At 43.2% G+C, this 18,355-nt stretch overlaps 1 protein-coding gene across 2 annotated transcripts in view; it reads left to right on the top strand.

The window, feature by feature from the left end:
- The window catches only part of ABHD18 (abhydrolase domain containing 18), a 176,740-nt gene that overhangs the window by 32,626 nt on the left and 125,759 nt on the right, over positions 1 to 18,355 (top strand). For both annotated transcript variants that reach the window (XM_078676794.1, XM_078676795.1), the window contains exons 3-5: positions 10,414 to 10,498; positions 11,083 to 11,183; positions 12,454 to 12,532. In XM_078676794.1, coding sequence (XP_078532920.1) covers positions 10,414 to 10,498; positions 11,083 to 11,183; positions 12,454 to 12,532 — 265 coding nt within the window. The remainder of the gene's footprint in view (positions 1 to 10,413; positions 10,499 to 11,082; positions 11,184 to 12,453; positions 12,533 to 18,355) is intronic.

Raw genomic sequence — 18,355 nt, 5'->3', positions numbered from 1 at the left:
TTCAGGCAAAACACCATACAATTTCATGGTATGACATTACCTATAAAGGCAGCACTAAATGTTACTTGGACAGGAAACTAATATAACTATTAGGTTCCTATCCATTCCAACAAGCACCTACTGGCACTTGATTTTTATTGGCTAATAACTCACACAATTTAGTTGCTCAGAGGAAATAAACAAGCAACAACATTTATTACAGTGGACTGTTCTGCACATCTTTAATGACAAACAGAGCAACAGAGATTCAGCACATTATCTTGTAATGTTTTAAAACACACCCCGTCAGCTGATGAAGCTAGAGAAAAGAGACTGTGGCTGCAGCTGAATTTCAATAATTTTCTGAAAAGCAATGCTTGTGTGCAATATTTAAACATGTACTTTTCAATACTATGGCCTAATGCAGCCTAATTATATCAAATAAATCAAATCTAAGTTAAGCTTCATTTTTCTAGTTGAATATATTTTTTTTTAGCTATTGTGAAGGAAAGTTTTTCAATTCTATTAAGGACACTGAGCCGAGAATTAGGCTTCTCTCTTTTATCTCAGCAGCCTTAACTAAACATCGCATTCAAAGACTACAAAACCCATGAGTCTTTGCAATAAGTCCATGGAACAACCATAGAGACAGTCCCAAATAAACAGCATCAAAGAACTGCACTTCCTCTTTCTTCGTGTGAAAGATCCTGACCAAGGCATTTCTTTCAGAATTCTTGCTTATGCTCTGGTCCCTAAGAAAAACCAAACATGATGTGTAAATTCTTTCGATATGATAACATAATTTGAAGTATTTCATCAGTATCATACTAAACTAACAAGGCATTCAACAAGTCTGATAAAACATTAACAAATAAAAATTGTCATCAGTTATTCAGCAATAGCATGTCAGTATGAATCAAAATTATACAACCAGTGCAGCCATGCTTGCAATGGGCTTAAAGTAAAAGGCTCTAAACGTAGAGTCTGATGACCAATCAGCTGCTCAGAGTATGTCTTCCAAGCAGCCCCCCAGGGAGAAGGCCTTTGAAGACATAGCTCCCCTGGTGGTTGATGTATCTACCCTAGCTTTGTGTAACACCCATCTCACCCAGCGGGCAATAGTGGTTGCTGAGACCGATTTGAAAGATTTCTTTAGAGATATAAGAATTTGGGCTGTCTCCGGAGGACGTTATTCTGCAGTCATGGTCTCATACACTCTCAAGCAGCACACAACACACAATTTGGGGTGAGTAGAGAAAGCCGGATAGTGGACAACTCTGCTGTTGGACTTGATGCTGCTAGAAATATTTAAGGATACCCCATCCTTGGTAAAAATACGAGCTGTAATATCCAGTGACCGAACACCAGATATCCTCTTAGAAGTGATGAGGCATAACAGCATCGCCTACTTACCTCTTAATTGTTTACACAACAAGTATTGGTTATCCTACCAAGACCAAACCATTTGCAGTACTACATTAACGTCCCATGGTGAATTGGAGGAGCACTTTTCAGAGCGGGAGGAAAAAACAAATTAATGCCCCTCAAAAATCGACAGACCAAAGTATGTTCCCCCACCGGAATGCCATGGAGATGCACATGCCCCCTGAGATTGCTGACCTCCATACACATCGATAGTGCGATACACCGACCCTTTGCCTGCCAATTCACACAAGAAGATAACGGTATACACTATGTCTGTCCCCACAGGATCAAGATCCCTTCGCAGACACCATCGTGACAATATGTGGCAAGCCAAGCCGTGTCTCGACTGTCGTGTTGGCCCATGCTCTTCTGTTGAAAGCAGAAGCATCTGTCGAAAGGCCTGGGACTTCCAAACGTCCCCTGTAATCCCCCAGGCCATCAACTGGAGACATCCCTCCTGCACTAGTTGATGCTAGTATCCCCGGGAATCCTTCAGCAGATGAGCAGTCTCTTGAAGTGGGATTGGAAAATCCATGGAAAGTTCCAGAAGAACTGGATGCCATACTTGAGATTTCCAGAGCGGTGTTACTAGGATCACCTCCACCTGCTGATGCCTGACCAGCACCGTAAGGAGCTGATCATTGAGAAAGGAGTGAAAGCATACCCCCGAATTTGGTTTTGCAGGAAAGCATCCATTGCTTTTGCCATCGAATCTAGGCACCAACTGAAGAAGTGCTTTCGCTGATGATTAAGCCTCCACACAAATAGGTCAACCTGACATGGGCCCCACCAGTCCATAATCTCCTGAAACAATGAGGCATTTAGTTTCCATACACGGTAATCTTTTGGGTGTCTGGGTTGCCAGTCCGCGGCCTTATTGAGTTTCCATGGTTGGTAATCACCGGCAACTTGTTCAAGCAGTGATTCCAGAAGTCTCTGGCCAAATCTGCCAGGACCTTGGATCGAGTGCCCCCCACAGGCGGATGATATACTGCACTGCTGACACGTTGTCCATCTTTAATAGAATGGAGCAGGACACTTTGTTGGCGGCTAGGCTGAGCACTGCAAAGGACTCTGCGAGGAGTTCCAAACAATTGATGTGGAGAGCTTCTTTGTGTTCTAACAACAACCCTCCTGTGGTAATATCTCCACAGCATGCGCCACAATCCTTGCTAACTGGCATCGGATTCTAATACTAGATTCGGAGCTGCCCTGAATATTGCCCTGCCATTCCAGGCGTGCATATAGTCGAGCCACCATTGTAGTTCCGTACGGGCCTCCGGAGAGAGGGAGACTTCCTGTGATGTTGTGCCTTCAGTCTTTGATTAGCACGGTAGTGCAATGGGTCTGGAAAAATAACTTGTATGGATGAGGGCAGCAGACCTACAATTCTGGCCAGATGGCGAAGTGAGAACATCTCCTTCTCCAGCTTTTTGCACAATTTCCGACGTATTAGAAGCATCAGAGTGTTTGTCTCACCGTATCAATCTTGAAGCCCAGAAAGGGCATTTGTTGGACCGGGACAAACTCTGATTTCTGAACATTCACAATGAATCCCAGATCTTGAAGGAGGGATCGAGTCATCTGGAGTTGGGCGACTAGCGTTGATGTGTCCTGGTGGATCAGAAGGATGTCGGCCAGGGTTGACTCCTCGGTCCTGTAGCCATTCCATTACCAGCCGTAGCACCATGGTGCGGAGGATAGAATGAACGAGGCACGTGAATTTGAAGATCTGTCCACCCCACTCGAATTATAGAAAACGTCTGTGGGGTGGGACAATGGGAACAGTAAGATAGGTGTCCTTCAGGTCAATCGCACTTGCCAATTGTTGGGTAACAAAATGTCTTTGAAGAGATGTATGCCTTCCATTTTGAAGTGGTGATGCATCACCCACTGGTTGAAATCTTTCAGATTTATCACCGGTCTGAAGCACTTGTCTCTCTTTTCTACAAGGAGGATGCTGCTCAGGAACCCCCTGGGGTGTAGAGAGGAATGGGTAATCGTTCCTTTCTTTAGGAGTTTGGGCACCTCTCTTGTCAACTACCTGCATGCCTTCCTGATCTGAAGATCAAAGGCCTGGGGCTGGTGTGTTGGTGGCGGGGGGAACCGTAGAACTCTATGTGGAACCCAGTCACTGTCTAAAGCACCCACTGCTCTCTTTTGACAGCCATTCAGTTTTGTCTGAACCACTGCAGTCTGCCCCCCACTCCTTGTAGGGAGAAAGGTGGATATTGCATACCGGTGGGGCCACCTGGTGCGTTGCTGGCTCTGTGGAAGGCTCCTTTACCTCCCCGACCCCCTCCGCGGCCTCAGCAGGGGTAGAAACCTCCAAACTTCTTCTGATCTTGCCACTAGATGGATGGACCAGTTTGAAATTTATGTGGGTTGAAAGGATGCACCTGGCGGTAGGAACGCCCCCTACCTCTTCCGGCCCCTCCAAAAATCTGCTGGTTGAACATCTTGTGGATGGATTGTTGTGCTTTAACCAGCGACTAAAACATGTTCACAAAGCGTGAGAGCTCTTTAATGAAGGGCTCCCTGAAGAGACCCCCCCCATTTGCCACCAGCCCATCCTCTGTGGTGGCCAATTACCTCAGTCTGGGTTCGATTTTGTTTAATAATGAGCAGCAATGCTCAGTTGATGGGGCACAATTAGCATTGCCCAGGGAACACAGGGCCCGTTGGGCCCAGCCTCAGAGAATAGTGGGGTCAATCATATGGCTGGAATATTTAGCATCTTCGGCCATATCCAGAATTTTCTCAAGTGGGCCCAGGATGTCCTGTACCTTATCCTGATAGGACCGCCAGGATATGTCAAGGCCCCTCTTCGGGTCTTTACTGAACATCGTAATAAATGTCACAATTTTGTAGGTTGATACCAGGGGTGCATGCCATTTTACTGGCTAAGGATGGTCTAGGGCATCCGCCCTCACATGTCCCCTCACCCCCTGTCCATGGGCTTCCTTATGAGGCTGGCCACTAATCATGCTACCCTAGAGGCAGGGACCCAGTCAGCGGATTGGTGTTGATAAATGTCCTCCAGGTTCAGCATTCCCGGTACACCCCGGGAGTCTTGTTAGCCCTTGTCCTTCAACTTGGGTCTCTTGGTGCCACCTTCCAGTCGCCAAGGTCTGCTTGGGCCTGGTTTGTCGCCCCAATCCCTCCAGGGGTGTCGGTCGTCTCTGGCATTGTTATCGGTTCCCAGATGGGAATAGGAATAGTCCTCCTGAGGCCGGGGGTATATCCAGTCTGGAAATCTTCCTGTACACCTAGGGCGTCCAGACGCCTCTTTACAGAGGCTTGGCGAATCCGCTCAACGGCGTCAGAAGGGGGAGAGGTCGCCTTAACTTTGGCAGCATGTCCGGCTTTGCCTTTGCCCTTAGGGGCTTCCTGAGTGTCAATAGGAGGCTCAAGCCTCAGGACTTTCCCACATGGGGGTAACATACTGCGCTGGACAGTTCGATGATCCTCTGAGTCAGGAGAGCTAAAGCTGAGGAGACCGCCTCTCCAGGGATGCATCAATGGCATCCACCAATTCTTCGGGGATGGGGATGGCCATAACTCCCACAGTTTATCAAAAGCAACTGCCATAGATGCTCAGGTGAATAATTAAATATATTTGTGTGGAAACAGCGATGAGCAATAAAGAAGCTTTGCACAAGCGATATTTGTTGGGGACAATGCTTGGTATTGATGCTTGTTGGCTGATGCTTGTTGACAACCTCTCTGTTGACACAGCTGTTTGCCGATCAAAAGATAATAAGGCTGCCTGTAAAAGGTCCTCTGCGGCGTAGAGAATCGCTTATCTGGAGCAGGAGAATGGAATTCAGGTAGGGAACAGTCTTGTCTCGCAAGTGTGCACTGGGAATGTCTTCCCTCCATTTGTAGACGGAAGGGGAACACCGCGTCAGTGTGTCGCATGCCAAGGACCTTTAGAAATGTGAAGAATGCCAAGTGGTGGGTTTGCTATCTTTACCCTATGCCCTCTAGCGCTTGCACCACCCCTGCGACTCCACTCGTATAGTGGAGAATGAAATGCAGGGAATGTTGTCTGCAGTGCGGCCTTGCGACCGAGGATCATGCGCCCCCCTAGAGGGCCTGACATGTACAACATTGTAATGGAACTGCTGTGAAACAACGTGGTTCGGTTAGCTTGTACTTGATGCCCCGGTGGTTTCTGCAAGCTATCGAAGTACGCTGAGAGGCACTTTCACCGGCAAATGAACAATTTCTAAGGCAATATCAATACCAATAACAAATAACCATGTTAACCTGTTTACCGCAGGGGCAATTCCACCGCGGTGCGGCTGGTTTAATGAGTGGGCGGGGCCGGTAGTGCGCGCGACGGCCGTTGGCCGACAGAAGCGCGCAAGGGGTTAACAATGCCAATATCAAACCGCATTCACATAATGCACCAAGAAAGTCACTTATCTGGCTGCTGAGCAATGAAGAAAGAAGAAGTGCTGTTCCTTGATGCTGTTTATATGGGACACACTCTATGGTTGTTCTGTTGACTTATTGCAAAGGCTCATGGGATTTGTAGTCTTTGGTTGCATGTGTGGTTAAGGGTGCTGGATATTAAAATGAAACAGATAAGCATAATCTGAGCCGCCGGTCCTGACACAGAATTAATTTCTCACACATTGTCTTGGTGCAGCTATGTTATTAGTGTACATTTTGTGTATGTGTTCTGTTCCCTGTCTCTGTGAACTGGTGTGCCGTGAGCAGTTTTATTTGTTGTCGCCTGTCTCTGTGGGCTCCGAACCGTATCTTTACTGTGCTGTGTGGAGTTCTATTCCTCTTCTGTACAGTATTAGTTCTGATGTTTCTATGTAGTGATGATTATGTGCCTTGTGCTGTTTCTTATCTAAATACAGGCTTTGGTGTCTGTACACATTGATTCACATATATATTGTGCTGTGCCAGACCAGTTTACAATTTATGCTTGTGCCCTGTCTATCAGTGTAGTGGTTGTCTGGAATTCTAGATCTGCAATATTAAGAATGCGAATATATAAAATGAGGAGTATTGAGCTTCTTTCTGGACCTAAGGTGTGTGTGTGTAGAATTTGGGGCAGGGATTCTGCTGCGCATTTCTTGGTAGGTGGTAAAGTCTTCCTGTTCTTTTCTCTCTTGTGGAACTTCCACATATTGTTCCAATAAATGACTTCCTTCGTCAAGCCTGTGTTTGCCATTTTTTTTACTTCAGCACACTACAATCAGTATTTCATCTCCTGTAAGTCAATATTTCGGTCTCCGTTATAATGGAAACACTTTCTTATAGCCTATGAGTTTATTAGCTACAGGATATCATACAGAAATATTCATAACATTTTTTGAACGAACCCACGGGAAACCACTCTTTTTTTTCTGTTTATAAGCCAGTTTCCCTTTTGGAATAGGGTTTAGCCTTGTTTTATACGTGTGTCTCTGGATAGTTGATCATATATTGTTGCCCTGCTTTAATTATTATTTGTCGTTCTGTTTCAAGTCTGTATTGTGTTGAGGTCTGATACCATTATGCACTCATGGGTCGGTGTCCCAATTCTCGACTGTGCTGGAATATGATGTCCATATATAGTGAGACTTTGTGCCCTATCACTCTACTGTATTGTGTGTGGCTCTTATGATGCAATGCATTGCATATGTTGTGCTGCATCTCTGAAGTGTAGGGCACCGATGCCTCTGCACACTGGAAGGTTTTTGCTTTGGGGAATATGTCTCAACAAGATTCCTCACTTGATGGTGTGTCCTGTCTGCTGGTAATTCATGAATGGATGCATTTTTATGTATTCATTTTTAAATGCATTCTGTTGTACATACTTCTAAATTATTATTATTATTATTATTATTATTATTATTATTATTAAAACTTATATAGCGCACAGCTACCCTGAGGCATCCCGGCGCTATGAACAGTGCATCAACCGTGGGACCATGAAATAATAGTAACGACTCACAGGGGAAACAGATGTGTTTTCAAACCTTTGCGAAAACGCAGGGTACAGGTCTCAGCACGAAGTTTTAAGGGGAGGGAGTTCCAGAGCGTTACTGTGTGCACAGAAAATCGCCTCCCGCCCGTGCGTGATCTTTTTACTCTCGGGACCTGGAGCAAACACCTCTGGTCAGACCTCAGCGCTCTGTTCGCTTTGTAAGGCAAATGGAGGCTTCTTGGTTGGCTGGGAACCTATGCCACCGAAATGCAGTTTTCTTTTTTGTTAAATATATTTATTGATTTTTAGGTACATGTAATCGAACAATAACACACAAAAACATGTAGTGATGACCTTCTACCCCCTAAGGCCCCCCCCACCATGATAGGAAAAAATATTACCCTAGGTACCACAAAGGTACTTCAGAACCGCAGGTTGAGGCAATTCGGTACACCATCTAAAATTCCAACCCCTTAATAACGCCCCCTCGTCCACTGTCTGTTAGAAGGCCACCGCCAGATTCCATGGTTTCCCCTCTCAATTCTCCTGTGGTCCATCCTCCCCCACACCTTTGCGAATTTCCTTGGGCAAACCCAGGACTCGTAGACCAATTTTTCCCTTCCACAATAAACATCCATCTCCCGATTCAAATATGGTAATCGTGTGTTCACAGCCCCACCCCCCCATTTGCATGCAATCTCTTGTTTCGCAAAAAAAATCCCAAATTCCCTAGGCTCTTCTAATGGGAGTTGAGAAATGAGGTTCCCCAAGCCCCAAGCCCCCAGCAACATCAACGAAACCTGAAGTGCAATTGGTGTATCCAATCGCCGTTTCCAACTGTGCTTTCACACCCTTCCAAAGAGCTCGGATCCTGGGGCATTGATGTAGTGTGTGCAGGAAAGACCCTCTCTGGCCACAAGCATGCAGGAATTCATCGCTCTCTACCTAACGACCTTATGCAGTAGTGTCTTTAGTGTAATATATTGTAAGTAGGATTTTACATTGAATTAAACTGAATCGTACCTGCATGGCGAAATGCAGTCTTCAATCAGAATGCACACAATACATACGAACAAAAACGTGGGAAATTACTGTAGAACGTTTTTAAAGGTTAGGAGCTATAATGGTAAGAAAGAAGAAACATTTCATAGGAACATGAGTAGTAAATGGCCCATAATTGTCCCCGAGTTTTTCATGTTTGACTAATAGTTGCTAGCCATGTACCCAGAAATGACTGGCTACTCTCCTGTCCAACTTTCAATACGTTGTGACTACATGCTTTGGTCTGGCCACGTAGCTTTTAAAACAGGTAAGGGGTTGTGTTCCGTGGTTGCTTTGGTGTTACATTGGAAATGTACCCCCTCATCTTGGTTCTACTGTAGAATTTTTAAACCCTGGGCTGAAGATCCATGAGGGTTCGTGAGCGGAGGTCTTCCACAGATGTTAACCAGGTGGCATTTGGAGGTTGGCCACATATCACAATTTTACCTTGGTGTTCACTTTTTGTTGTTGTGGTCCTTACTGATCACACAGAGCAGTGCCCCATAGATGTGAGTAGGTTTGCACTGAAAGTCAGCAGTATTTGTAATGTGGTTGTCATGGTGGTGCCATGTTCAAATCTCCTTACTGCTAAACCCTAACATCATTGCTAAGCCCTTTATTCTCTCACTATAGCATCCTATACTGTTTGTACTCCAAAGGCCCTTGGTGTCATACATATGTTTTTTTAAATCTTCTCTCTTTTGCATTTGTGCAGTCCTATCCTGCTATAATTATTTTCTTATTTGTAACGCTAAACCTGTATTGGTTATTCATCTATGTATCTTCTGGTTAATATTGTCCACTTACTGTCATGGACAGATATATGCCTCTAGAATATGTATGATTCAAGTATGTGTGATTTTTATGAAGGGTTCAGTGCTTATGTGTTGAAAGGTCTTGAATTTTCTAATGTTGTGGGGGTATGTTGCATTAAATTGCTCGCCTCATTACACCCCTTCCATGCTCTGTTTAGCATTCATTTTCCTTTCTGCCCACTAAGGGCCATATGTAGGTAGAACGTGTTTTGCGATTCTCAAATTGCGATTTTTAGGGAATCTCAATTAGAGAATCGCAAAACGCAATGTAGGTAGGATTAGCAAAACATTTTGCGAATCCCACGTATTCCTTATTTGCAAATCGCAAATTGAGATTCACAGAAAGGAATAGCTTGCCATTCATTCCTATGGGCTAGAAGGCCCATAGGAATTAATTAGAAGACATTCTCTCTCAATTTGCGATTCTCAGTTAGAGAATCGCAAATTGAGAATGCAATTTCAAGGTTGCAAGGGTGTCAATAGGGCACCCTTGAAATAAACGTGTGCACATGTGGCGCACATACATGCGCTAAGTGCATGTATATGCGCCGCATGGCACTTTGAAAAATGCGAAAAAGTGCCTTTTTCAAAGAAATCGCAAATTGCCACAACCTGAAGTTGGTGGCAATTTGCGATTCCTTAAGCCAAAATCGCACAACTTGGGTGCTTCCTACATTGCATTTAAGGAATCTCAATTTGGGACTCCTTCCATGCATTTGCAAAATAAGGAATCGCAAATTTTGCGATTCCTTATTTGCGTGTGGGTTTTTGTGTGCTACATAGCACACTGCCCAAATTGTGATTGCACACGCTGAAATTCTGCAAATTTCAGCATTTGCGATCGCAATTTGGCTTCCTACATATGGCCCTGAGTGTGCTAAACAAAGACAGATTCATAGGTAAATTTTGCTTTTTGTACCTAAGCACCCAACTTTATATTGTACATTCTAGTAATATTCTTTCTTTCGCAGTTAAGGTATTTGAAAACACCATGTGGGGTATCTTCAGAACAGCCTGGCACATTTATAACATTTGGAAAAGAAACAATTTGTTTATTCCCTTACATTTTTCTGTTCCTTATAGACTTTGCCTAGCAAAGAATAAATCTGCACTGTTGGATTTAGTTTTTGATATTCATCATTGCGTAGTGGAGATACTTAACATGTTCATATAGACAGAATGCAATTTAACAATACTTTATTTGTTTTATATCACTTGTAGATTGTTTGCTTTTAGAAAGATTATTGGTGACCGAGAAAAGTGCAAATATCTAGTTCCAGATGATTATCCAGTATACATTGACAAGGTAATGCCAGTTCTTCTCTTTTGCCACCTTTATTTTAACTCCTGCCTTTCAGTTACTTGGAGATTTAAAAAATGCTGCAAATTAGTGAAAATGAGTATAGGAATTTTATGTTCTAGGAAATGGACTTGAAGTTAGGGTTTTTACAGTCATCTACATTTCCTCACAGTGTCTTGCCATGGTTCACACATTTCCATAAATGTATAGTATGTTGGTGGTTCTAGTGACAAAGCATTTTGCAGAAGCCTTTGTTTTGCAAGTTGGTTGACTCCGGAAGTTAGCTGTTGTCCAATTATTGATTGAACAAGATAATAGTGAAATTGTATTCCACCATCTCAACAACCAACCTATTTTGCTTAAAGCTGATTGCATACTGATATGTTGTGGTAGGCTACCAATCTAAATATCTTGATGGGTTGTTGAATAAGCCTCTCATTTCACTGCAAATGTAAAATGAATGAATTAAACTGATTGTGGTTTACATTGCACAGTGTTTGACTACCTTTCTCAAACAGTGGTGGGGTGTTGGGGTATCAACCAGATCTGAAAGTTTCAAATCTGAATCAGACTTTTCTTTTCAATTTTAGGTGGAAGAGCAGAATGACTGCAAAATCCTTGATGGGCACTTTATTTCTCCCCTCTCACACTATGTTCCAGGTGTCATGCCTTCAGAATGTGTTACGGCAAGGTGAGCAATTGGGTCATTTCACATAGAATTAAACTGACCTCTTGCTTATTCTCTGTATCAGTCAGATGATGGGGTACCAGAACTAAAGTGTAAAATTGTGGTATGTTTATGGCATGCTGCAGATGATTTTGCATTAATCCGACATCTTGACTGTACTGCATTCTCAATTATACTTGGAATACCTCTGTAAAGTGTAAACCTGTGGGCCGGGTTGTGACCTGCTGCAGGTGAATTTGCAAGGTAAGAATATTAGTTTGCCATTAAAAAAAAATGACAATTAAATTTTTTATATTTTTCATTATATTTTTCAGTTCATTTCATTATCTCAGCTAATTGTTCTTGTGACCAGTTTCTTTTATCTCATTCATAGTTTGTTTAGAGATAGAAATCTGGATTTGATTCTGTTTTCACAACTTGAGAAAGTAAGAATTTCTCAACATAGATGTTCCATCAGTTCTTTAGTGAGCCACAAAAAGATATTGATGTTTAAGATTCCATCTTGTGAGTGGCAATTATTTCTATGAAATCTGCAAGTATCTGAATTATAGTGTAATTAACGAATATTCACCAAACTACAATTTATTCAACAGCTCTCATGTTGTGTGAAGCGATGCAGTATTAGCTGCTTCCTTGCAACACGTCTCTACTATGTAAACTATACCACACACACACTTTTGGTGGCCGTTATTCCTTGGATGCATCTTGTGGGAGTGCAGATAACATTCAGCAGAATATTGAGTAAGATTTGAAAGAGATGCCCTCCCCTAGCAGAGTCGAGATGTCTGGGAGAAAATGGGATTAGCAGATCGCAGTGCAGGTGATTGGGGCAGCATTTAGGGCATGGCAGCTGACCGTAGTAGATTATGAGATATATTATTTTGTATTTCTTATCTGGCATATCGTACAAAGTTGATTTATGTAAAGACAAAAACTGCAGCCAACCAGGATGCCCGCACCTAACCTGTGTTCCCAAAGATACAGTTCTCAAGAGTATTTTAAAATGTGTGCACACACCACAAGCACCTGCTGCCAATTTTTAAGAAAATGAAAATAAAGTCAAGAACCACTCAAAGCTTATGTGCTTGATTGAAAGCTTATGTGCTTGATTGGGGTGTTTCACTCTTATTAATTTTGTGTTATTTGATGTGGTGTACTGCTACGTTTCTTTCTTGAAAGTTGATTTATGTGTCTATCAGAGTGTGAGCTTTTGAGCTGCTTATGGTTGTTAGTGAATTTAGTTTTGTTTATATTTGTATGTTTTTTACGGAAGGTTTCAGTTCATTGTGCCTAAGGAGTGGAAGAGTAAATATCGACCAGTGTGCATTCATCTTGCAGGCACAGGAGACCACGTACGTTCAATTTGTTTATTCTGTTTATCATAATTATGTAAATGGGAGTTTTGTATATAACAAATGGCAAATTAGCTCTTATTCATGTTATGACAAAATTGAGGAATAATGCATTAATCGCAGACAAATATCTGAACATTGTTCTATAACTGAGGCAAACACCTTTGCTAAGTGTTACAGTTAAATTACTAACTATTTCCTAAACTTGTTTTTGAAACAGAATATGAAATGTCATGGTAGGAGGAATGCAAAAGTGATTACAAGGGCAAGAATGCTAGCCAGGTACAAGGTCTGACTGATAGAGAGTATGATGAGAACAATTATGCATCCCCAAATTAATACTTCTACTATGTTTAATTGTACATGTACAGATTGATGGGAATTGTTGCGTAAACTTCTTTGACCTGCCTTCGTTTCTCAGGAGTTCAGGTTGCTTCACTAATTCCTAGAACAACAGCTTCTTAGTTCAAGTTTTCTTTAGCCTGCAATCCTAGGTAAGACCTCTACTGCAAATGGTAGCCTCAAACCAACGTGGAGACTAGAGCGCAGCCTGCAAAGATCTCGAATCCCCGTAACAGGAAGGGAAAAGTATCCAATCAAAGGGCCGTAACGCAAAAGGTATTGAAGCCAGAAAACATCATGTGTGAACAGGCATTTCAGTTTGCATGGGACAAAGGGGAAAACCATCCACCAAGCTAGAAACATCAACCATCCATAGACTGGGCCAACAGGAGACCCATTAAATTGGTACCCAAGCTAGAACGTTGGTAGCTCCATGTCGTACGGTTCATACCATATCAGTAGAACTGTGTGTTTTGACAACATAAACGTCAAAACTGTGTGGGACCGAGTCCACTCCCCCCATCAGGATATGTTGACCTTAGACCTGGCTTTCTCACAGTGCACCATCTGGACCTGTAACCTTACAAGATAACGGATGGTATATGCAACCTCAAAGCATTACAGCGCTGAGTCCCCAAGGAGAATGTGGAAACAGATCAGTCCCTTTCGGTAATAACACATACTTGCCCAAAGGGAGACACAAGAAATACTTGAATTGGCATTTCAATCATTTATTGAAGCAATAGGATTCTTCTCTAAAATATGTGTGCTGCAATGATTAATAGAAGGAAACATAACCGAGTAATCAGAATTACTGGAATGGTAAAAAAGATAAATAATTCAACCAGGGCATTGTGCTGTTACATTGATTATATGCATACATGTATAATCTTATCGATAATCCTATCCAGCGCTTCCTAACCTAGTGGACTTGGGGGGTATGAAGCTACAAGAATACCCTAGGGTGATCGAACACTCCAGTTATCTGTGGGTATGTTTCATCTGGGAGCCTGTCCTCGTGCAGAGCAGGCCATTGTCCTTCTCAGGAGGGTAGACAGGATTCAGCTGGGCTGGAATTCATGCATGGGCAACCTCGACAGTGACAGCAAAATGCTCCTCTGTCTTAACTAAGGATTGGTGGTGTTTATATAATAAACTTCACCCATGTTACTATGCCAGAGCTCTAGTCAGGCCACCATTATTGATTCTACACTTTGCCGGGATGTCGTTGAGTGGACAACTACAAACATCAACATTACAGCAGTGCACTTAAACCTTGAACAGAATGTTCAAGGCCCTGATAATGAGTGTAAATGTAAGCAAATCCATTGCAGAGAATATTATCCCATATGGGCATGTAAGCGAATGTGTGTCAAGAGTCCGCCTTTAAGAACTTTAAACGTTAACATATAAAATGGTGGTGTTCCTTCTCTGAGGCCTATCTAAACACATGGCATGAGAAAGGCCACAAAGAGAGCTACCACAAATAAAACATAGATACATGTTTGCAAGAAAACATAACAAAAGGTGCAAGGGAGACAGCTGCCAAAATGTATGGCACGGCTGAGGGAGAATGTTAAGAAAACAAAGACTGGATACTTGGAAAGGAATAGAGCGGATCCTCAGATGAGCTTGAATACCATATTTTGAAACAATACCATATGTCTCTGTTGTGAATAACTAGGGTAGACAGTTCCTGATGTCAGAATATTGAAATAAAGCAAACTATTATGGAGAAACGTCATTGGACACCAAGGTAGGTTAGCCATGTGAAGGATGCCTACCTTTTCCAAGCAGGAAATGGTCTGCTTAGCCCGGATAGTATGACTTACCACGGAAAGTAGTCATGGGGGAGTCAGTGCAGGAAAGGTCACACATCAGGCAATGGGCAGTCTGAAATTGTGGTGCCATAACAGGAGCAAGGAGCATAGTTGCTGACTGCTGTGTCAAGACAGAAGGTGGTAGAACTACAAGTATGGAGAAACATGAGGAGGATATGCAGAGAAACAGTGAAAGGCAGCTAAAAAACAAGGGAGCTAAACAGATGCTGTTAAAGAATCTTGATAACCCTCTGGGAGTGTGGACAGGGTTTATTTTCACCTTAATGTCTTTAATAAATATTAGGTTTCCTCTGCGCTAAAGCTGGAAAACGTTTAAATTTTTGATGCAAGACATGACACAACATGGTTTGAAGGAGATGCCATGGAGATGACTGGAAAGAGCTAACACAAGAACGCGATGTGACTACCAGAGGAATGCCTTTGAGCATAATCTGAACAGGGCACAGAGAGTTACCAAGTAGTTGCATGTCACGAGAAATGCCATCTTTTAGTCGTGGCCTTTCACCTAATGCTCTTGCGTCCTTTTAATTGCCCTTTATATCTACAAGTTGAGAGAGAGAAGTGTTGTCTGAAAGGAGAGTGAGTTAAGATGGAAAATGGAGAATTGTCCATACTGGACCCCCTTATACCTAAACACTTACACAAACTTGAAGAAAGTTTGTTTGGTAAAGAGTCACAACAGAAAGTAAGGAAGAAACCTAAGCATGAATAGATTTGTATGCGTTTCCCTTGATGGGGATGGAGAAATTTGTGGAGGGTATCAAGTGCAAGAGTTGGAAAACTGAAGGCTTGCTGAAGTAAGCTTCCAATTTGAGTGGAAACCAAACTTCATTGGCCATAGTAAGAGAGTTAAAGATCTGACATGAACAAAAAGGTTCAAGTGGACACATTGGTCAGTTGGCTAGAGGCATAAAGGACCTCTTTCTGACCATGCTTCAGTGCATGATCAGTGCTTATGCAGACCAACAACTTCGGTACTCTTAGGTGAGAGTCAGAAAGGGTCAATTATCAAAGGCCTTGCCAGAGAAGGAGGGCCAAGGAAATGCTCTGAATGAAAAATAGTGCAGGCTGACTGTGCTAGAGCAAAAAGGAACCGGTGACAGGCAAATTCAGCGTGCAGGGAAGGAACCTAATTTGGGAAGTTAGCATGTCCTAACCAGACCGATTGAGTATTGGTTGGCTTCGGAGGTCTAGGATGAGAGAAAAGCATAGACTGAAGAGAGAAGTTGGAAATATATGACAAATGTGACTGTGGAAACAATATGTCCTCCATTGTCATCTCATGCTGTTATTTCATGCATTTCCCTTACCTTGTCTAGAGTCAGCCGTGAGCCGTTTTTCACCAATCCTCTTGATTGGACTTTTGCTTCTGATTTGAACAGGGTCTTTCTGTAAAATATTGTTTGACTGTGGGCAGAGGAGTTGGTACCTCTGTGCGGAACTTTGTCAATTTGGCCTGGAGCATTCAGGTTTTGTTGTAATGCATCATGCCTGCATGAAAATGTATCTTCGATTGTCATGAGAAATAATTGCTGCTTGTTGCATTGGTAGTAAGTTTTCTTCAGGCATTCAGGTACAACATAGCGTGAGTTTATTTGTAGCTACAGGTTATATTGGCAAAGAAATGGTGATCTAGCATGCAGCCCTGCCCTGAGTGCCAATTTGTGCACCACTCCCTTTATACCTGGTATTATGGCGTTTACTTTGGCCCTGGCTAATCTAGTTTGTGCACAGAGACTTAGGCCTTTTGCTGATGATGCAAGGTCCGGGACCTGTCTTGTGACCTAGAGGGATGAACCATAGGACTACAGTCCTTGTCCTGGGTTTAGTTCATAAAGTGGTGGTGGTAGCGTACCATGATTTGTGATCAAATATAGTTGACCAGCCCTTCTTTATCTGTGTCTCCAAGACTGTCTCCTACTTATATAAAACTCGGTAGTTGTGTGAAACATCCTTGTGCAGAGAGGAAGACTAGCCAGGTGCAGAAACCTCACACTTCATTGTGCCCATGTTGTGGGTGCTCCAGTTTGGAGTCAGCCCTAGTGCTGCCTAATGTGAGTTGCATCACTTTACACAATGTCTTTCTTTGATGAGCAGCCTGAGCATGCACTTGGAAGAGAACCACACAAAACCGATTCTGAAGTTTGAGGCAGTGGATCGACATTCCCGCTCTAGAAAACCACCCTGCTGTGTTCCAAATTCTTCGTGACCAAGGAAGAGTGTTCTTTGCAGAGTGCTCGAAAGACTGTTGAATGACTAGGGCTGGTGTCCATCTAACAGCCAGTCTCCCAGAGGTGAAGGGCCATCACCTGAAGTGTACATTTACCAATTAAAGAACCAGACTCCTCTCTACCTGCTAGGAGAGCGAAATAGTCTGCCTGGCCCCACTGGAGGAGAGACTGTCCAGGAAGAGAAGCCCAGCATGTTCCTGGTGAAAGGAGGACCCATATAAAGTGGACTGCCTGAGAGAGTGAAGGAAGAAGCAATATGCGCTGCAGTGTATCTCCAGATCTGTCTCCTCCGTTCCTACAAGTACTGTGAAAGACTGTACATATGTGCTTATTGATCTGAGTAAGGCTGCCACTGCCTTGCTGTATGCCTTGCTCTCAGTTGGGCTGCAGCTACTTTGCTGTGATCATCAGCCTAAATAGAGCTACAGCTGTCTTGCCAAGATTAATAGCCCAAGTTGGACTGCAGCTGGATATCCATCATCACCGGTCCAAGTTAGGCTGTAACTGCCTTGCCTTGTACATTGGATCATGTCAGACTTACACTACTTTGCCATGTGCATCAGCTCGTATAGGATTTGTAGGAAGCTGGGCCTGTATATGATATTGCCACTTGGTGGTAACACCATTCACAAAGTCCTGGGGTTCCACAAAAGTGTACAAGGCTCAATGTAAAACCCAAAGTGCTCCTATTAGTGGGAGTGTGGGTTCGCAGCCTTCAGCCTAACACAGTGGAGTGTAATACATTTATTGCACAACAGTGATCAATAATGGACACATGACTTGAGAAAGAGATCCAGACCAATTTTATGAAATTATAATTTTTTGAACTTTATTTTAAGACCAATACCTTCTCAATAAGGTAAGTACGTTTTTAATTAAAAAATTCTTTGCACTTTGAAAAATCGACACTTTAAAACTTTTCAGCACAGTTCAATGTTATCCTATGGGGAAAACAGTTTTGCGGTTAATCATGTTAGTACGCAACTTACAGTTCCAGTCTTTAGGACCAAAGGTCCGCAGTGGGCAAGGGTCAGGTGAGTACCAACACTGCACCATCAGCGGCACAAGGGTGGCCGGGTGCAGAGGTCAGAATCAGAATTCGGCCCCATGCATTTCAATGAATACTGGAGACCCGTGGAGTAAGCAGAACAGATGCAGGGGCCAAGCTTTGGGTGTTCGGACAAAGCAGCAAACATACACCACCAGAGGCACAGGGGCGGCCAGGTGCAGGGTGCAAACACAGAGTTAGGCTCCAAGTGCAATCCTATGGACTTTCTTCTTTTTGGACGCTGCAAGCGTTAAACTGGAGTGTCCAGGCAGAACATCAGCAACAGCACAGGAAAGTTGAGGTGTTGGGGGTCACAGGGACACCGATGATTGGGCTTACCAAAGGCCGAGGGCTGCGGGTG

Source organism: Lissotriton helveticus, chromosome 2_1, assembly GCF_964261635.1.
Source record: "Lissotriton helveticus chromosome 2_1, aLisHel1.1, whole genome shotgun sequence".
Lineage (NCBI taxonomy): Eukaryota > Metazoa > Chordata > Amphibia > Caudata > Salamandridae > Lissotriton > Lissotriton helveticus.
The sequence above is the reverse complement of the archived record's forward strand: the minus strand, read 5'-3'. Positions and strand labels throughout refer to the sequence as shown.